The sequence below is a fragment of the Pleurodeles waltl genome, chromosome 8, assembly GCF_031143425.1.
Source record: "Pleurodeles waltl isolate 20211129_DDA chromosome 8, aPleWal1.hap1.20221129, whole genome shotgun sequence".
Lineage (NCBI taxonomy): Eukaryota > Metazoa > Chordata > Amphibia > Caudata > Salamandridae > Pleurodeles > Pleurodeles waltl.
The window spans coordinates 212,244,075-212,265,732 of record NC_090447.1 but is presented as its reverse complement, the minus strand read 5'-3'; the positions used below and the strand labels follow the sequence as shown (position 1 = coordinate 212,265,732).

The 21,658-nt window shown below is 40.7% G+C and overlaps 1 protein-coding gene and 1 long non-coding RNA gene across 5 annotated transcripts in view; one reads left to right on the top strand and one right to left on the bottom strand.

Annotated features, from left to right (window-relative positions):
* APP (amyloid beta precursor protein) overlaps positions 1–21,658 on the bottom strand; it is a 403,467-nt gene that overhangs the window by 57,641 nt on the left and 324,168 nt on the right. For all 4 annotated transcript variants that reach the window (XM_069204083.1, XM_069204081.1, XM_069204085.1 and 1 more), the window contains 2 exons: positions 20,178–20,277; positions 8,998–9,219 (listed from right to left, as the gene is read on the bottom strand). In XM_069204083.1, the coding sequence (XP_069060184.1) occupies positions 8,998–9,219; positions 20,178–20,277 (322 nt within the window). The remainder of the gene's footprint in view (positions 1–8,997; positions 9,220–20,177; positions 20,278–21,658) is intronic.
* Positions 1–21,658, top strand: part of LOC138249887 (uncharacterized) — a 40,716-nt gene that overhangs the window by 7,014 nt on the left and 12,044 nt on the right. Inside the window, exon 2 of the long non-coding RNA XR_011194854.1 lies at positions 4,251–4,291. This is a non-coding gene — a long non-coding RNA (uncharacterized lncRNA). The remainder of the gene's footprint in view (positions 1–4,250; positions 4,292–21,658) is intronic.

The following is a 21,658-nucleotide window of genomic DNA, read 5'->3' as shown; positions in this document are numbered from 1 at the left end:
TTGCCAGTGTGATTTGAAAAGCATCTCTGCTGTGTGGAAGGCTCTAGGATTAATGAGAATATTGTCTAAACCACTACTGACTGGGATGTCCTTTCTAATTGATGAGCTAAGGAGGAGAAATCCACTGGCCCGTCAGATTAAACTACTCAGAAAGGGGAACTTAGGAGAGTATGAAGCCCTAGTGGCTTTTTGTAATGCAAGGTCTATTTCAACCTCGCTACAAGGATGCAGGAATCAAAAGTCCATCTGAGAGCATTCATTTTCTTGCCCCTCAAAATAGGAAGGTGGGTTCATCTGACTCACAATCTTGCATATATGGATGTAGCTCTCCAACTAACCTGAGAGAAATTACTAGCTCTGGCCTGCTTGTTGGAAACGAGCTGAAAGATTGACAGCTTTGGACAGAGTATAGACAGAGAGACAGTGAAAGTCAGTGCCCCTTGTCACATGAGATCAAAATACCATGATCCAATGAACAGGCATCTTTGTGAGTCATGGGTCTTTATCTGCACAACTGCTGAAACAAACACTGGGAATGCAGCAGTATCGGGTGGCTGTATCTAGGATGGCTGGGTCTGCCGAGTAGGTAGGGCACCAACTGGTGGGGGAGGAATTGTCTCCGTTTAAGGAAACGAAAATGGCCTTCCAAATGAAGAGGCAACGTTCTCAAACATTTTCAGCATCATCTACACAAATTCTCTGAACTGTACAGAAGCAAGGAAGGAGGCATTTACCTCTAATTTCTGTAGTACTGTGCCTGGAACCTTCAATTAGAAAGAGGTGTTTGGTGATGCCAGTAGGAAAAGGTGTGATGCTTGAAGGAAAACTGCTTTGAGTGCTAGCGCACCATGCTTTATCTGTGACATTCAAAGGCATTTGACTTATGGTCTCTCTAGTGCTTATGAAACTGTGTAAAGTGAGAGGCCTCTTTGGGACTGTTTAGCTTGGCTCTGAAAAGAGGGAATGCCGCTGGGATTTATTTTTATGGACAATGAAGTGCCACAAAAATCTTGTCCCTCTTCCCCTTGGTGTCCTTCTTTAGCCAAGATTTGTAAGCAATGAAATTGTGGTCATTCCCCAAGCGGCACATAAAACACTGATGGCCATCCAACAATGCCATCTAGATTTCCTGACTTGTCTTTCAGCAAAAATGCTGAAGAAAAATTATTAAAAAACCTCAGCTAGCTCTGTATATGGCCCTTTGTGGAACACAAAAAAGGGAATCATAACCTGAGTGCAGGGGCAGGCTTTGTAGACCACATCAAACACTTTCAATGTCGACAGACACTGGCCCAACCTGGCACCACCCTGAGATCACATCTGCGGAGCTGAAATGTCTTGACGTTCCAGACTGCCTTATAGGATTATTTTTATTTATAGAAAATAGATCCACCAAAAAGGAAAACTACAATCGCCTATGATACTGTTTAATGTATAAGATATGCTTTTGAGAGAAGTGTTAACGTGAACACAATGGGAATCCTTCCTTCACAATTAAGCATCTATCTTAATAGGTATCAATTCTGTACCTTAACCAAATTTTGATTTCTCTATACATTTCAAAATGCCTCTTGAGCAACTAAAAATGGACCCAATCTTTCCATTTTTTCAAAGTTTTCAAATGACCACGAGCACAATGATAGGTATTCTGAAACATGACTATTTTATCATTAACCAGATTACAAAAGGAGAGCACTGAGGTGACCTTAATTACCCTCTGAAGACCAAGCTTATTCCCGCTGATTACATTAACCCAGGTGTCACTTCTTGTGAAATTGCTCATTATAGCATCAGGTTATGTTATGTGTCACGTAGCTCAAATTGTCCTACGTGCACAGAAATAAATTAGACTATGATAAAGACCTTGTTCGCAGAACAGAGACCATTTGAGTCCACTCCCACGCAAACACCGAAGTGAGCTGCCTAATTCCTCGATTTCTAATGGCTAAGAAATTGAAACCCTGATGCCAGAGGATATGCCTTATGGAATGAGTGGATCACACAAACATAATATGTGATTCTTGATGCACATTTTTATTACACAGCTTCACACAAGAAATGTGGCTGATATGCAAAAACATTGGTTTCCTTAAAATGTAAGGAAAATCATCAGTATGTAACCTCCAGCCTTTAGCATCTTCATGTACACCTTTGGTCACCTCATGCATGTCTAATTAGTTTTGAGTGGCCTATTCAAATGCAGCAGCAATGCATGTTCATTTGGAAATAGTGTGAATTCAAGGGCAGTCAACATGCATCAAGAAAACAAATTATCAAATTTTGAAACATAAGAATTAACAAGCGATTGACAACAAGCAACAAATTTACCCTCCAGCTTCTTCTTGGACTTCTACTGTATAGCTCACCTTTCATTATAAGCAATGTTCATATCATACGCTGCATAAATGTCATGGCCTTTTGAAGACAACTCACTTGCAAGAGAGTTCAACTTTCTAGCTACTGACCATGAGGCAGAGTCAGGGCACTGAAGTTCCTTCACACTGCGGTGTCAACCCTCAACCGTTTTTACTTTTGTTCCTCTTCTTATACCTTGGAAATCACTTCAAATTACCCCTATAATGGACCAAAGTACCACCAAAGTACCATGGCATGACTCAACACAAAGGGGCTGGTAGTAGAACCGAATCTGGAACCCTGATCCAATATCTGACAAGGCCAGGCATGAGCATACCAGCTGAATCTACCAAGATGGAGAACAGGCCTATCTAAAATGAATCATACAAAGCTCAAGCACTAGAAATAATGGCAAGTTGTCACCCCAACTGAATATGTGTCCAGAAATATGCCCGCCAAGCTTAGATGGGGTGCCAAAGAATACAGATAAAGTAAAGCAAGATGAAGGATTATTGATATGCAGTTACTTTACAATGTGGTAATTCTACTAGTGATACTCCTGTGAAATAACAGAGCAATGACCATGATCGCCACATGGGTTTCTTTTCTATATACAAAATCAGGCTGACTCAAGAAAAGTCATAGTTCATTTGGGGGCTAAGTTCACTTTTCAATTTCATTTGAAGAACTGCAACAAACACTAGAACATTTGTCTGTCCATTATCCAGCTCCCTATCTAGTGCCATGAGGCCCTCAGGTGAAAGTGTGCTCAACAAATTTCAAATGGAAATATATACTGTGTAGCAAGTATGATGTGTTATCTCACAGTCACAGTAGTTTAATCTAAAACCATGACAAGTAAATTATGCTGTAAACATGAGGTCAACCAATGGCCTTTTTTAAAAAGTCTGAGATCAGATGATCCAGAATTTCAGATCAGAAATGTGTGACTGCTTAAAAACAAGTCAGGTGTGAGGGCTAAAAACAAAAAGTGCTTGAATAAGCAGACAGGGCTGATAGCATCTCAATTTTAACGATTCTTTACAAAAATGAGGATTCTAATTTAGTTCCTTCTTCGATGTCTCCATCTTTTAAGTTGGCACACCAGCTCATCTGCTATACTAAGGGGGAAACCATTTGCCTGAAGACTGCAGTCTGTGCACTCAAAGTCATTCACCCTCCACTGAACACAACCAACTTTATAAATTGAGTTTTCAAGCAAGAAGTCAATTAACAGACGTATGATTTCAGACATTGTTCTGATGTGAACACACGAGGAGGTAAGAGCGCAATTTCCCGACGCTGCACCAAAGAGACTCACAGGAGTTGTTTATACTGGCTCAGACAGATGCGATTTTCCATACAATATGATGGGCTTATGCCATTACTTTTGATCAGATAATTAGCAAAATACTTGCAGCAGCTGAGAAACTGTTTTAATAACAGTTAGAGCAGAAAGATTAAGTTAGAAATATAAGGGGTATTTGGGAAATGTTTTCAACTGCGGAATAATGAAGCAATATTCAATATGCTGCATATCTGGTATCCCAGAATTGCCTGAAGTCTGTACATTAGACCTTCCATTATTCTGCATACTGACAGGGGGCCTGGTGCTGGATACAATAGGTTGAAAGGTGGGGGCGTGACTAAAGCTTCTCTGTGCAAACAGTTCTTGTTTGTGGGATTGATTTATGAAGATCATGAAGAGTGAGCTACATATAGTCATATAACTTTCAATCAAAGTAGAAGATGCTGCACGTTGATGTGCAGTCGTGTAGTGTTGCAGGTGTATTAGGGACCAGTGATGCTAAGATAAAGCCATAGGTTTCTCTGCTGCTACACACCTTTGTGGAGGCAAATCTGCTTCACTTCTTTCCTCTCTCTGCATTCCTAAGGTGTATCAGTTAAAGCGCCACAAACAATGTGCTGTGAGAAGGTAAGGGCTATCGCAGTTTTTTTTTTTTTTTAGTATGGCTGCCCCTTGTCTAATTTAGTATTACGTTTAATTTTTTTATTGTCTCACCCAAAACACTTCTTCAATTCCCCAGATTTCTTAAAATGTTAATGAGTTAATCAGTATGCTTTTTGGTTAAAGCATATTACAACTAATTTGGGTTTTGCTGGTGGGCATATAAGGACTTGCAGCTGACGTTCTAGTTGAATTCAATTACGAGGAGGAGCTATCTTTAGAATTGCAGTAAGACTCAGCAACCCAGTGGAATCTCTCATAAACGCACAAGAAACTGCTCGGTAAATCGTGCATATTGATTTCCACCAGAGTGAAATATTTAGCATAATCGCTTTACAAAAAGAATGAAGGTTGTCATTGTGGTCATGATAAAGAATCAGGCTTATTGTCCAAAAACCTCTCTACAAAGCACAGATTTATTATCTGTAAATGTATACTGAGGTGAAAAGAAGGTCCGGGGTGTGTGGGACTGTTAAATATAAAAAGTAGATTTGAACCCTCCGTCAGATGTACCTAAACAGTTCTTTGAACACTGACGTATTCTAAATGGAGTTACACATGTTCTGACAGAGCTTGTAACATGGACAATTAAAAGGTGCTGGCCAATAGCATAGGGACAGTTGTGACTTCTGACTTGTAAACATTTAATGTTACGTTTTCACATCGGTGGGGGTCCCCGTGCACATGCTCACGCCAACATCAAGATGTGGACCTAGATACTCCCTGATCCTCTGCAATGCCAACATCCTAAAGCAGGAGTACCATATATTGTTTAAGTATCCCATGTGTTTTCTGCTTGACTGTGTCCTTTTTGGCGTTTAAAAACCATGTCATTTAAGAAGCATAAGTGGTTAACATTGATAAAAAGAGCAGTTGATGTTAGCACAATACCTTACAAAAGTCTTATAACAGTACATGAACATTTAATTTAAATGCACGTGCCCTTGGAATTTTTAAAACTCCTATACAGATAGTGGCAGCATCCATTTTTGTTATACTGGTGATTACAATGTTTATCAAAATGTATGACTGAGAATGAATTTATTGATTAAGTAGGAAGACATGTAAACTGTCAGCACACTATGGAAACTAGTGAGGTCTACAAAAAGCATTGATAATGTAGACAAGATCCCCATAAGATATATAGCATTGTTCCTGACGATTGTTGCATCTTTATTCAGATTCTGCAATTAGCTCAGCCCAGCTACCCAAGGGGCAGCCAAGAGTATCTCAACGATGCTTGGCCTACACCTGCCCCTGAACAGTTTGGTTTGTTAGTAAAAACAATTTCACATTACACTTTTTAGTGGATCGAATTAATAAATACAATTATACTGAACAATTCACCCACCGATATAGCAACGGCCTATCCATCACACTGTGATGATATAAGCACCTTCCCTGATTAGACAGCCCAAGAGATCTGGTAAAAGATTCTTGTTTCTACTTTGTCTCCTGCGCCTTCTTCATGCTGGCCAAAGATTTACAGGGCCGGTAGGTGCCTGAAGAAGAGTATCCTAGGCAGATAACAATATACATACAAAAGCAAAAACTCACTAGCAGCTCTCCTTTTCACTATTCCCTTGTATCAGATTCATTAAAAGATTCAAATTCACAAGAAGTTAGCCATTTGTTTCTCACCAGGAACCTGTGTGCAAGGGCTGACTTACAGCACCATCAAATGCCACTTTTGTCCCTGGGGCACTGGAATATCTGGGGCATTTGAATATTTTTGCTATCAGATCTTTTAATTAACTATTCTGTGCAAGTGTAATGGTCTGGCAGTGCAGGTGTGTCACGATCACACAAGCTGCAGTTAGTCCTGGTGTGGGGTCATTTACAAATGTGTCTCTCCCCCAGAGACTGTCAGTGTGATTTCTTACAAGTTGCGTAGGCTGTTTGACTTGTAAGGGGCAGTACACTGCGGAAAATAGACCAAGCGATTTAATAGAAACCATATAATGGAAGAACAGGCAAGAAAAGTGGGTGTCCTTATGGGACTCCTAACATGCAAATGAAACAGGGCGTTATTGAATCTGTACATGTAACCAGTCCAAAGGGATGTAGAAAATGAATCAATTTCAGGGACCCTTTAAATAGTGAAAAACAGGAGAGTTGGCAGGAGATCACGTAAGAGTTTTCTGGCGAGGGAAGGACTGAGTTAAGGCTTTAGTTAAGGTGATGAAAGTGTGTAGTTCTAACTATACACTAAGAGAGATAACTCCAAGCTATCTTTCCCCTGGAGACAAAAGGTTTAAGAGTACAGGTTAATGATCTGGTAACAGAAAAGAAGGATTAAATAATAGTCAGTGATGATAACAGAGGAACTTGAAGATTCATCTCACAAAAGGCCGATGTGAAAGCTGAGTCAGAACTGAAAGTTGTTAAAATCTTCTAAAACAGAAGGACCGCCATGATTCAAAATAAAAAGAATGATTTTGCTGGATTCAGAAGGCAAGCAATCTTGGGTTAAGCACAAGCAGTATGTTTTGCTCGTATCTATAGTCAATGGATTTAATGATTCCTTTTCAAAAGAGTACCTTGAGGAAAGGTGAAGAGGACACTGAAAAGTGAAGCTTTACATTTTCCCAGTCACCCAGAGAACTTAAAGCCATTATAAATTGTTCCTTTCTCTTGTGAATGAAAGCATTACTTTGAAGTCCAAGTATGTGTGATGTTTAAGTTTCAGGCACCTGCCACCCACATTACACACAGTTGAAACATGAACAAACTACCCTTCAACATATATTTTCAGGACAGGGTTTTTATCATGACTTAACGGACAACAGAGTAGTGTGACATACATGCTCGCTTAATACTACAAAACGAGGATCAGCAGACTATCAATCTTGGATCACATGGGTTGCTGGGAAAAAATGAATATTACTGCAGAGGCCCCGCAAGACTGTATATCAATAAATGGGAACATTGTTTTTGTTGATCTGTGGGTTTGGCTAAAGCTATGCAAAGTTAAATTTATACTTCAATAGTGTAAAAGTATGTAACTAATCAAGAAGATTTAAAGGTGAAATGGTTCAGACAACCTAAGGCATGGCAATGTGTGAAGAATGTATGTGTTTTTATGACTGTTGTAAGTGATATGGTTCATTCATATTTAAAATGTGGACGTCTTTCCAACACAAAGTTTTTTCGGAGCATTTACCCCAATTCAATCATTAATCTTGAATATTGATTGAGTGAAAAGGCAATTTGACTACCTTATGAAGTCTACCTTAATGAAGATCCAGTGTGTGTGCAACATGTCAGTGGACCAGCCAATGTTTTATGGAACCCCAAAGATTTTCTTTTAAAATTGATCAAACAGGTAACTTATGCATGGGTGGAAATCTAAATAAAAATCAAACGGCTACAGTCTAAACACTGGCACATATGTGAGGTTTATTTCACTGCTGAAATGAAATGACTGGTGCTAATTTTCTAGTATGCATTGTTATCTCTTTGTACTGAATAACCAATATCTGGCAGCTTTTCAATATTGCCCCCCCCCCCCTCCAAAATTATACTTTTTATGTATTAAAGGACAGGAATCGTCTTTAAAAAATAAAAGGCATATATTAATCATCATGAGAGAACTCGTGCAATCAAAGCACTGTTAGAGAATAAACAATGATAAAAAATGTTTAGGTTCTTCAGTTTGAATTATTAATAATTAAAGATGTTTTTGCTAGGAAAGGTCACTATGATGCAGATTCTGTTCTTGTTACCATAATCGTATGAACTCAGTTCTTCCCCAATCCAACCCCTTCAGCGGACTCAATTAATGAATTAAAGCTATTACAAAAACAGACACCCAAACTCATCCGACTGCCTCACACCAGTGTCTTTTGTATTTCAATTGACATTAACTATGCATGCCTAATTCACCCGCTCGGGTTCCTGTAGCTTTCTTATCCAACTGCAAACATGCAATGGCTAAGGCTTGATAAAGAATACATTCGCAAATTCATTCACCAGCCTCAAAGGAACAGACACTAAGCCAAAGGAGTTTCATATACTGATGTTCTGAAGCAAAAACAGTGACGTGGTCCTTAGAAACAAAGCATGATCCAGCATAATATTAATAAATTATGCCACAAAATGTCTAAATTAGAACTTCGACCAAAGTTCACGACATTGCAATAAGAGTAATTTAAAACGAAAATATTTAAAGGTTAGGAGTTGAATTTTGCAAACGCTACTAACAACCCATACCAATGCATCATAATTTCTAGTTTTTGATTTACACACGTTAAACAATTCCAAGACTGAGCTTTAGTGTGCACATTATTTTCAGCAACAAAGGCGCAATAATCAATTAAAAAGTTTCTTTGTGGTCATTTAATTCATTAGATTCATTATGTGACAATCGAACAATAAATGTCTCAGTGAAAAGACTGCGCGTTACAAATTGGCATATCTGCAGTGCGTGGCTGTACTACACAAAACACACCAAAGTCCATGCACTGAGAGAATATATTTTTTCAGAAAAGATAGGGGTTTTCATTTTCGGAAAAGGCAATATCTATGAAGCATGCTGCTTTGTTGGCAATGTAAACATCCAACACAAGCCAACAACTTTTCACCATTCAAAAACAAACACACTAAAACGTTCAGTCCTGAAAGGAAACGCACATGCGATTAGAATGGGATTCTTTATGCCTCCTACTGTGTACCTTCATTTTCAGTGTTGGCCGGCACAGAGTCAACTCCGAACGGATGCCATGGTTGAAGGTCATCTAGGTTGAATTCCCCGTCGACTGGAAGAAGTTCTGCTGTGGTTTTAGTCTCAGTCAGAGAAGGCATAAGAGCGTCGTTCCCATAGCTAATCCTCGGCTCACTGACCATATTTGCCAGGACATCATCAGAGTAGCTCTGTTCTTTCTGAATAAGTTCATCTAGAACAAAATAAAAGCTCGTCTTAGTGTAAGACGTGAGCTACAAACAATGCAAGACAATAAATTATGGTGCACGCTCTTATTGAAACTGGGACCAGAAGTATCTGTCCTTTGGACATTCGTTTCTAAAATTATATTGCCCGTATTAAGGTAAAACAGTATATTACAAATTGCTGTGCCACCTAAAAAAAAATAAAAAAAAAAGCCAAAAGACTTAAATCCACCAGGGATGCCTATAATGAGTGGAAATTATTCCGTTCAGTATAAATCTAGAACACCACATTTCCTAAACCTTGTTATAGCATTGCTTTTACATGTACGATAAACAAAGGATGTGATTAGATGATCAGGATTATCAGCTGAGCAAGAGTGTCACATTCAATGCCTGCTTACTCTAAGGAGCAAGCAGTCACTAGGGTGGACTCCCAAGTGTTGAGTTAGCTTCCAACAGATAAATCCATGTCTACCTGATGCACACAAACTGTAATAAAAATGGCAGCGTTGACATGGAAGATTTCTATTTGATGGTGAATTATTCGTACAACTTTGAAGCACAGTGGAGGGTTGGGTGTTGCACGCGCTAATCTCAGAAGGTTTTGTTGAATCAACACCTGAACTAGATAGTAAACTGAGCACTAAAACAAACCTATCCAGGTGTAGAGAAGAAATACAGCTGATTTCCATATTGTCTTTTACTATGTGAGTGAATTCTTTATAGGTCAATTGTTGGACTTAACGATAAAAAAATGTGTTCCTATCCGATTAAAAACAAGTTGGACCAATACATCTGAGTAAGTTTAGATGATAAGAATTCTATATTGTGGAAAAAAGATAGATTACATTATCCCTTTATTTTGTGGTTTTATTTTGAGCTACCTTTTTCCTTTCAGTTACTTCAGAGTTTAGAGGAAACAGAAAAAGAAAGAGAGTGAGGAAGTCCTGCGAGAAGGGAGGTTTTAGCTGAAAGCAACGCAGAACAGTTCCCTATTCAGGTCCTTCATTTCAGGCATTTATTTCACATTATCAGTCCTTTCTAGGATGAAGGACCAAATTTACCCTGGCTGAATATTTGCTCAGAAGCCACTGACGAAAGCTAAAGAGAATGTCTAACTCCCTAAGATTAAACATCAGGCCCTACAAACCAGAACTGTGCCACTGGATTCAAGCTAGCCTGGCTGATGAGGGGTGAAACCCTGCAACCGGTCCCAGGATGCTTGTTTCTGGTCCAGGGAGAACCTGGCCTGGCAGTTCGGGCTGGACTGTTCCCATGAGGAACAGGGTCAAGACTGATTTGCATATCGCTGGGTTCAAACTGGGGTGGCATGGTGAGCAAAATAATGGATGGATTAAACCCAGATCTGTGACTGGGGGTGAATGTTTGATTGGTTCTGCATTCCGTCCATCCAGTTACGCTATCCCACAGCGTTTGTGTTTTGCCTTGATTTTGCCGCCCTAAGTGCGCTGGGTATGCCCAGACATGGGTCCCGGGCTCACTGTGCCACTGGATTCAAGCTAGCCTGGCTGATGAGGGGTGAAACCCTGAAACCGGTCCCAGGATGCTTGTTTCCGGTCCAGGGAGAACCTGGCCTGGCAGTTCGGGCTGGACTGTTCCCATGAGGAACAGGGTCAAGACTGATTTGCATTTGGCTGGGTTCAAACTGGGGTGGCATGGTGAGCAAAATAATGGATTGATTAAACCCAGATCTGTGACTGGGGGTGAATGTTTGATTGGTTCCGCATTCCGTCCATCCAGTTACGCTATCCCACAGCGTTTGTGTTTTGCCTTGCTTTTGCCACCCTAAGTGCGCCGGGTATGCCCAGACGTGGGTCCCGGGCTCACTGTGCCACTGGATTCAAGCTAGCCTGGCTGATGAGGGGTGAAACCCTGAAACCGGTCCAGGATGCTTGTTTCCGGTCCAGGGAGAACCTGGCCTGGCAGTTCGGGCTGGACTGCTCCCATGAGGAACAGGGTCAAGACTGATTTGCATATGGCTGGGTTCAAACTGGGGTGGCATGGTGAGCAAAATAATGGATGGATTAAACCCAGATTTGTGACTGGGGGTGAATGTTTGATTGGTTCCGCATTCCGTCCATCCAGTTACGCTATCCCACAGCGTTTGTGTTTTGCCCTACAAACCAGAACACCTGGGAGTAGCCTACTTCAGGGCACTAGGTAAAACCGAAACAAGCACCGTCAAAGCCAGAACGTGTTTAGCGCTCCACAGAGAATGATTCAGAGACCAACATCTTCAGCTGGAGGAGGCTGAATGCCTGAGGGTATGGGGCAGAGAGCCTCAGGCGGGAAGCTGCTGCCAGGGCTGGATAAGCTACTTCTCCTCCTCACAGATCTGTACTAGCTCTATGGTGACCGTGTGCAGTAAGGACCTACTTTACCACATTATTTTTAATATAGTGCAATGCACCAAAGAGTAATCAAGTGTTTTAAAACAAAGGATTCTAGAGTAAGAATGTGCACAAAGCTGCAGGTGGATGATACATTACATGATATATACAGTAGTAAAGCAAGTAAGACCTCTAGACGTGTTTGTTATCAGTAAAACCTTGGCTCATTTAAAAGATTTATACATTTGTAATCATAAGTGACTGAAGATACATAGAAAATAGCGTCAAATAAGTTAACTTTTATACATTTGTAATAAGCGTAAGTGGTGGGAATAAGTATGGGTGAAGATGCAGGAAACATGGAGCACACTATTTACTGTACACCCAAAGGTGACCAGACTTAAATTACAATTAATATTATAAAGGGTAGGGGGGAGAAACAGTACTAGATCCCACACCAATAACATACCCTGAAAGACAAAGCGAAATAGCAGCAATCAGATCTCACATACTCCTACAATTATGCAGGTCTCCTAGAGATCTGCTTCCATTCAAGTCGAGCAACAACATTCTGCATGTTCAATACCATCTGGGATGTATCACCACCTCTGTTTGACACAGAGCACGTGGGCCCTCACTGGCCCATCTTCCATACCAGATGCTACTAGTGATTAGAAGACTCACCCCAAGTTTCAGATCCTGATGTCAGCATGGCATTCTTTAATAGATATACCACCTAAAGTGACTTGGAGAACTTCCACCACATTTATACTGCAGTGGAAACCCAGCTTCACTTCCCAACCACACTTACATGCATTAAAATTGACTTTCAATTTTTTCTACAACTCAACTTTTCTTTACCTCCACTCATCATGAACAGGCACTTTGCCCCACCATTTTCTGTAACCCTTCAGCCTTGATCAAATTTGCAGCTGTGAACTCTTCCTCTTAATAGCTTGAATGGAGTCAGCCCAGTGGTATCATGAGGAGAAAGCCCGTAAGCCAAAACCTTCATACAGCCCTTTCTTCCGATTCATCCCACAACTTTTGTCCTAATGGAGGCTTCCCTTCAATGTACAACTGAACCTCTCTAACATTCCATTACTATCAGGATGGTGGAGAGCACTTGTCTTATGGACAATCCTGTATTCAGTGTAATATTTGTCCATTTCCGTTGAGAGGAACTTCGTAACAGTCAATTGAGAGACTTCTAAAGTGAACATTTCCTCCGAAAAAACTTCACATAAATTGCTTTACACCTGAACTGACATCACTCAAGCACTTTACCTCTGACACATTCAACTTCAATGTCTAAACATGGCCATCAGAAGTCCAATCTTAGCCTTTTAATAGAGTTCACTACTTCTAGATGCCCCATATGGAAAAATATGGACTTGGGTGGAACCAATCTTGCACCTCTAAAGACCAAACCACCTTTAGTTCACAGCTCATCCATCGCCACCCAGAAGGACTCAATGTCTATCAGCAACCATCTCTTCTCCTTTCACCCTCACAACAGACCTCACCACACCTCTTGTATCACCTCATCTTTGGCTGTTTCTTCTTCTTCCAAAATCCTCCTCTATCTTATCCAACTCAGGCTTTGTGCACATTAAATGGGACAAGCAGTCCGATACATAATTCCTTACTCCTGGAACATAATGAGCTGTGAATGTGTACAGTCCAATAACCAATTTCCTGATGCATGCTTACTGTGCATTAAACACTTCCCTCTCAGAGACCTACTTCAATGGATTATGACAGGTCCTCACTACAAATCGTTCACATCACAGAAAGCTACAAAACGTGTAAATGGCCCAACTCACTGCTAGGGACCTTCTCTATCTCAGACCTTCAGACTCAAATGCTATTGTCTGTTTTGCGCCATAATTCACTTGAACCAACAGTGCTCCAACATTTTCTGCACTGGCATCAGTGGTGACTGCACACTCTTCCAGGCACAAATACTTGCAAATTAGATGCTTGATTCAACAAACTGTTGGCTACGTAAAAATCTGGAGTGTAAATGGGACAGTCATTTTGGTAAGTTCTCTTAGCAGCTCAATGTGGTAAGCCTTGTCCACTAAGTCTTCCATAAATCTGCCATAAAATTCTACCATTCCCATTAATGATAACGCTTCTTTTTTTGGAGTGTCCAGTCTGCAAATAGCATTAACCAAATCTTTCTTCAGCCTGACTCCCGTCACACTTGTGTCCCAAATAAGTAATCTCATTTTTGCCCAATCTGCATTTGTGAGCTCTCAAAGGTAAACCATGCTCTTCAAACTTTCTCAGAAAGTTAAATACTTTCATTTTGCTGTTCCTAAGTGTTTCCAAAAGCAAACATCACTTAGGTAGAAAATTACATCGTCCAACACTCTAAATAAGGATGTGATCACCCTCTGAAAGTCTGGGGCTGCAGATAGGCACCAATACAAACTTAAATCACTCCACAGACATACTACATAGGTCAGCTCCTGAGATTCCTCATGCAGCCTGAAATTATCCTATGAGGAATTAAAGTACAGAGTGGTAAAGAACTTTGCTCCTGTCAACATGGACAATAAGTTCATTGTGGAGACAAAGGGAGTTTGTCAACCACCAACTAGTTATTCAGTGCTTCAACATCAACACACAACCTTATTTTCTCCAGATACCTATTCTGACAAAGCCCTGGGTGGCAACTATTCTGAGGACTCCACAGGTAGAACCACACCCCCTCTTAAGCTCATCATTCACCGCCTCTTCATGCCAACAGGCATTCTGTGTAACTTATGTCCATCAGGTTTCGCTCCTTCTTTCAGCACAATTTTAAATCATACACATTTTCAAACACTAGTAAAGTCCCTTTTCAAAATTCAGATACAAACTATCCACTTCAAAACCCTCTTCCTTAATAGCATGCTTTTGTACCCAGGGAAGTTCATCGACACCCAGAAAAATCCCCATTTCTGTTTGCATTTTCCTCCAATAATACTATCAACTCTGCACTGACACACCTTGCCCACTGTGAATTTTCCCCAAAACCACATCACTGTTTGGAGAAAAGAAATACAGCTTAACAACTTGACTGCTACAGCATCCTGGTCTAATGTCTGTCTGTGCAGCCTGAACTTCTCCCTAAACTTTCTGTTGTACTTCTCCCTAAACTTTCTGTTGTACATCACTGTCATTCTGTGTCACTCTACCACACCAGTATCTACAGTAGCAGAAGGCTTACAGTGTCCTGAGAAATTACTGGTGGGTCACCCTCTTCACATGCTAGTTTTTCCACACCTGGAACACCGTTGAAACCCTTTGTATAATGGTCGGTTTTCTTACACTTATTACATATAGCTTTGATTCTCAGACGCTACTAGCCATGAGGCGTAGTGTTCCACACCATCAACACATTCGTATGAATTTAAAATATTTTATCTGCCCTGATTTTCTCTTCATACTCATCTGTAGTGATTGCAAGATCACTTCTCTTAAGAGTGGGTCACATTAAACCCACAAGTCTTCACGTCTTTTCTGAAAGTTGCAGTTTAACAAGAACTAATCTATTATCTGTACAACTCCTTGTATCCTTGAGCTCACCTACCAAAATGGTACCTCTCACTTATGGTACTCGTGTGGGAGATAGTGAAGATCTAGGTTTTTCAAGCATACTTCAAATTTCTGGAGCACCCTCACATCTTCCTGAGCCAGTTCAGGAAGATTGCAAGAACATTCTGGCCCTCATCCTCCAGACAATGTAGTGGCAATGATCATTTACGACCTACACCCACATTTGTTATGCACAGTGGTGTAATTTGTCCCCAGTGGATGGGTGGGTCTCCTAAATAGCTTAAGAATAAAGAGGAAGGAGGTACACTCTGCATTTTTTAAAGTACCAGGCAAATTTCACTGTGAAAACACACACCCAAGAAGTGCCAAAACCTTTGCATCCAGAACACAAGTTACATAAACTCAGAGTTCCGCAGTATAAATATTTGGGAGGCCACCCCACCACAAGCTAGAGACCACAATCAAATGCAAACAGTGGACTTAAAACAAATGAATCCTTGATTTGGGAATGTACAACTCTATACAGTTATATAGAAATGTCTAAATTCAAAATAAATCTGCGCTTTGTTCAGATATGAGAAGCTGTGGACAGACTGTAGAATAGTAAGGAGCGTGCGGTTGTACCTGTGGTGTCCTCAGATTTGTTGGCACCCATGGTAGTATCAGGAAAGGCATCTAGAGAAAATAAGTAAGTGTGTTAATGTTAAAGGGCTGATTAAAGTCCTTGAACATTAACACAATGTCTCCACAATGAAATTATTGTCAAAGTTGACAGGAGCAAAGTTCTTCACCGCTCTGTACTTGGCTTCCACCTAACAATTTCAGGCTGCATGACGGCTCTCAGGAACTGACCTCTTAAGTACGTCTGTGGAGTCACTTAAGTTTCACATGAGAAGCTGGAGACAGACTGTAGAATATGCAAATCATATAGCCCTCCTCTTTATCTTCTCGTCAAATTTCTCAACCTCCTAAAATACTTCCTGTACTGTAGAAGAAAGTCTACGGGTTTTTAATTTTTTTTATTTAAGAAAGAGCGTAGTGAGGGAGGGGGTGCTCTTCAATATACGGACATAAATCTCAACCAACTGTGAAGGGTGTTAATCTATAGGGCATGCTTGCCACCATAAATAAAACATTCAACATTTCGATTACAAGGATGACTGACATAGAAACGGGTTCAAGTACGAAGCCATAGACTTCAGAACTAACACCACCTGGTGCGTCCATCACCATGAACAGTGCAGGCAGGGAGCTTTCTTTTTTTTTTTTTTTTTAAAGGTGGGACCATCAAAGTCAACAGGTTGGAAAGAAGGAGTGCTTTGCATCCAGAGAGCTTCCTCAAACGGTGCGCTTGTCACTGTGTTTTAAATGGGTGCAACATCCTGCAAGAATTTTAGTAAATTTTTGTCACATCATTTACTTTCCTCTCCTATGCTGATGCATGCAAATGCTGCCCTTTTTGCACTCAGGTAAGGAACACTACTTTACCTCCTCGTGCCTGAAACCTCTGCAGAGTATCTGGCACACTGGGCCACCAGCTATTCCTCGCACTCTGTATCTCTGCTCTGGGCACGTGATGCCTCGAATGTCCTTCGAGCTTCAGTGTGAAGACACTTTGGTGCAGTCTCTTCGCAACTTTCACTTGGTGGCACAGTCTCTTCACAACTCTAACGTATTGGTGCATGTGGGTCACGCAGTGTGGCTTCGCATTCCACTACACTTAACCCTTCTTGAGGCAAATGTGAAGCAGCAAATCCTCACCTCCTTTTGCTTCCACAGGTTGCATAGTTGATTACAAACTTTTTCATATACTGGCTCAGTCTCCCATCATTTTGAGCAAATACTCTGTTCATTAACAATGGGCCTGTGAGGTTTTTCTTTCCGATGTTGTTTTGCCCCAAAGCATTTGGTCTTCAGCTGTAACAACTTACATTAGACATGTTGGGATATGTTGCTCTCGCTCGTCGGGAGTGTAGAAAAAGCAACACAGGTACAGGTAAGGTCAGAATTGAAAGTACGTTTAATATTCACATTGCAGCAACAGTCATTGTGCAGACATGCAAGCCAGGCACCACACTATCCGGCGTGAAGCAAAGGGATTGGCTGATTTCACAATCCTGGGGGAGGATGTTTAATGCTGAAAGCTTAGTAACCCACTTAGGAGAGGTGAAATCAGAGCTGTTGGGTGATAATAGGAGAAATTCAATCTTTTGAGGATTATGTTTATGTTTTATCTCAGAGGACCATGAGCGTATGTCGAATAAACACTGGGATAGAGTTTCAAAAACTTCTGTGCAATCAATCTGTAGCTACATATTGTCTGAAGGTTGGTGAAAGTCAATACCTCTATTGGAAAACATCAGAATTTCACCCAAAGGGTCAATATGGAAGCTGAGTAATGGGTGTGTTACAGAGGTACGCTTAGATCCAGTTCAGTTAAGTGCCTCCAAAAGCCAATGCTATAGCAATAAATGTGTAGTAGATTGTTATGATCAAGTGTATAGAAAGCTGAAGATAGGCCAGAGCACTAGCACGCTAAGAGTTATGTATGATCTTGAGTGTGGAGGTTTCTGTGCTGCATCCAGATGTAAAACTAAATTGATTAAGTCACTGTTACTGTTTCTCTCCAATTAAGTGTCTGTAGTTTTCAGGGTTTCAGGGCCAGTCTTAGAATTGTATTTAAAAATGGGCAAACATGACCCCCTTGTGGGAAACTGCTTGCACAACAGTGGCATTTATGATCGCAAGTCATTTAGGTATAGGCACATTTATTTGCAAAGGAAGATGCTAGTGGGTTAGTGGAATGGGGTGAAGTCTTAGTGCTTGCAATGTTTTTTCCACCAAGTCAAATCCTGAAATAGGTCTAAAGGGGGAATCAAGGTACTGACAGAACTTTTCTGATGAGAAGGATATGTTCACATTCTGGATGGACCAAACAGCAGCCAAAGCCATTTCTGACTTCCTCGAAGAAGGATATGCGTACAGGGTGATAGTAGCTAAGCTGCCATTAAACCTAGAAATTCCCCTAGAAAAAGGTTATTCCTGGTAAAGAGTGATAAATTATATGTATTCTAGTTTTAGAGGGTTTTTCCAATGCCTATAAGAGACTGGAAGGTCTTAGCTGAGAGGCCTTCTATCAGTGTGTAGGAAAATGATTCATTGCAAATAACAGGGGCACCAACACCCATTTTATTATTTTAATCTAGGTGGATTGTCTTATAGCTGGGTGGCAGAAGGTGGTCACGGAGTGGCGTGAGCAAGGGAGGACCCATGTTTTTGACAACACAAGAATGTCAAAGTTGTTGTGAAAAATCAAGTAGGATATGGCTGTCGAGTTGGATATTAAAGACCTACAGTCAGCTGTGGCAACTTCAATTGGCAGGGTCTGGTGTTGTTAGATGTAAAACTTTTTACGGCAGCTTTGATTCTTTTAACTCGTTTCATGATATACAACCATAGTCTAGTGATAAGGGTTAAGAGAAAATCTGACAGCACTTTTAAAAACATATCAATCAAAAACAGTATGCCCAATTTGGTGGAACAAAGCACCTGCACGGGATTATGGAGCCGACTGCGGAAAAAAAAACACCTTTTAGAGTGATAAAAAAATTTGCTTGAAATCAATTAGGGACTTTAAGAAGCGCCAGAAAACATACCTGGTTATTTTAATTGGTTCTCAGTATGATCATCACAAAATCTTTTCAAGTGCAGAAAAAGCTATGACATTTTCTATAAGAGAATTGCAGCACTTTACTGCGCGCGTAGCTCTCCAGTTCCTTGGTTTCTGTGATATTTAAGACATTGACCTTTCGGAGCTAGTAATTTTTCAGTTAACATTTATAGTTTAGGTAGCCTTAAGAACAAATCTAAAAGCATTTCTAGAATGAATAACACTGAAGGGTCAGAACAAGATGTCCAGCTCTCATTGCAGTGCAGTGGCAAGTGATGGATTGAGTCTGTGAAAACGAAAAATGACACAATCCTCAATGCACAGATGCGGGCAAAACCGAACACACTGTCACTGCGCGGAAGAGTCACAAATCACTTAGCAGCAGCAAGCCAGAACTAATGCTACATGTTGGTGGGATAGCAGGAGCAGATGTCCAGGTGGGGTGGTTCAAAAAGGATGAAATCTAAGAAAGCTGAATCAAGTGAAGAATACAGACAAGCTAACAGTTATCCTTGAAGCAGAGAAATTATCTCTAGGGAAAAAATGAACAACTGTGAATTGGAATAATAGCGGCAAACAGAATTTTGTTCCCCAAATATTTTTTCTAACCATATTTGCAGCTACTCGTTTTGGCCAATCTGGTATTTCTACTGTAGAATGGAAGCTAGTGGGATGCTTTCAGAGCCGAACGGGCCGACACCACCAACCATGACTCCATGGTCCCCTTCCAGATGTGTCCCCCTGTGGTGTGTGCTTCAGCAGTTTAGCTATGGCTGATTTCGATTTCCATTCTAGACCTGACACAGAGGTGCTGAATGATCCAAGGTAGTTGGTCCATAATAAATTATAAGAATGCCAACAAAAGATACAATTGCAGAGACAATCTAAATCATTTACATGGTACTTGGTTAATCTAAAGATCTGGCATGGGTCAGGTACTCTATTCTAGACTTTCCTGGCACGACAGCTACACAGCACACAACTATCTGAGGTGGGATACACCTGATCACGTAAAACAGGTGTGCATATGACACAAAGGATTGGTGCCCCCATACATATGGAGGTCTGTTGTGTATAGTCCAACCACTGTTCAGCAAAAAGCAGCAAATGACTAAAGGTTACCGTCCTCTGCTATGAGCTTTGCAACCTCTGCGACTCATTATATGGTGAAAATAAGAAAAAAAAGATAGAATGCATGGGGGAACATATACTTACTTCAACAAAAGTTAAATGGCACAATGTTGTCAAATTAAAACATGATATGTTGTTTTTGGTCACTGCTATATGTTCACCCATGACGATTTATACAACCATGAAAATATACCCTTGGTGTAAACTAAATATTAAGGAGGAAGGCATGATGATATACAACAAAAAAAAGATAAAAGCAGCTTACCAACTTCATCCTGAATCTCCTGAGCGACGGATGGCACTTTATAAAGGAGGGACAGACTCTGGTTCATGCGCTCATAGATCACACGCAGGTGGGTCATAACCTTGAGGGAGAAAATTAAACAGCAGTAAGATCTCCCACATGTACAAAATTAGGTCCAACACTTATCGGAAATCACATGTGCAAGCACAACCTCCGGCCTTACAGCTGATGTTCCATTACTGTAATAACAGTCTGCCGGGAGCAACCCTAAACTTTCCTGCAGCTTACAAGCCACCAATACATGGCTTTACACTTGCTCATAAAGAACTTTTTATAGGGCTTAGATTGTGCAAAACTGTTAGAGAGCGCCACATAATAAGCGCGGCTACCACACATCTTAATGAATCTCAGTTTATTGGCCTTGGAAAGATGAAAAGCTGACTTGGCCTTGTTGAGATTTGATCTCCTGTTTGGCAGATCATACCAGATGCCAGCAGCACGTGGTTAGCTTTTAGCTACAAAAGCCATTCTCTTCTTTGTCTATGGGACGAACTTTATTCCTTTTTTGGACTTGTTAACTTCAAGGGCTTTTTACAGCCTATGCTACCAGTCACTTTATTTTCCTACAATGCACTCATTAAAGAGTAAATAGCCTTCTGTGGCACACTTTTGTCACCTGAAGTTATTTCAGGCTTATAAGGGGGAAAAACAAGTTTTTGTTTTTTTATTAACATGGTGATAAAACTATTTCAATATCCATATGAAGTGTTTTTTTTTTTTACCAGCAACTCGTGCTCCGAGATAGCTGCTGCTTCTTTTGGGTGTCGGGAGTAGGTTCGTTCTGGATGATGGCAGGAAGAGTCCAAGGATTTTGCAGTAAATTTCACTGCAGAGGTATTTTAGGGATTCCACAAGAATGCATTTTGGTTGAAAAGGGATGTTTGGAAGCGACTCCAACAACGATACAGTGGAGGTATTCTATTTTTAGGTAAATGGCTTTTGCAAAGGTTTTGGATAAATATTCTGGTTTTCTAAAATGCTACACGGGTTTCAATTTCCAATTTTTTTTTCAATGCTATAATATTGCATTTGGGTTGAAGTGTGAAAGTTTGCATGATATCCATTATGCCACCTTCTGCAGGTCGGTCCTTCATAAATCCTTGATATTTGGGGAGAATGCGATTTCTGAGCATTGATCAGTAAAGTAGGTATTATGAGAAGTTTTCAATGATGTCATTCTAAAACTAACCATGCCCCAGGAACGTGGTGCCTCCTGTGGGTGCTTTTCCAGCGTAACAAGTGAGGTTAGCTAAGGCTTCCATTGGTCTTTTTAGTGAACACGGAGGTGATAGGGCCTAAAGTGCATCATTAACAGATGTCAAGCTGCAAAATGAAAATGTCACTTACCCAGTGTACATCTGTTCGTGGCATCAGTCGCAGTAGATTCGCATGTTCTGCAATAGCTCGCCATCTGGTGTTGGGCCGGAGTGTTACAAGTTGTT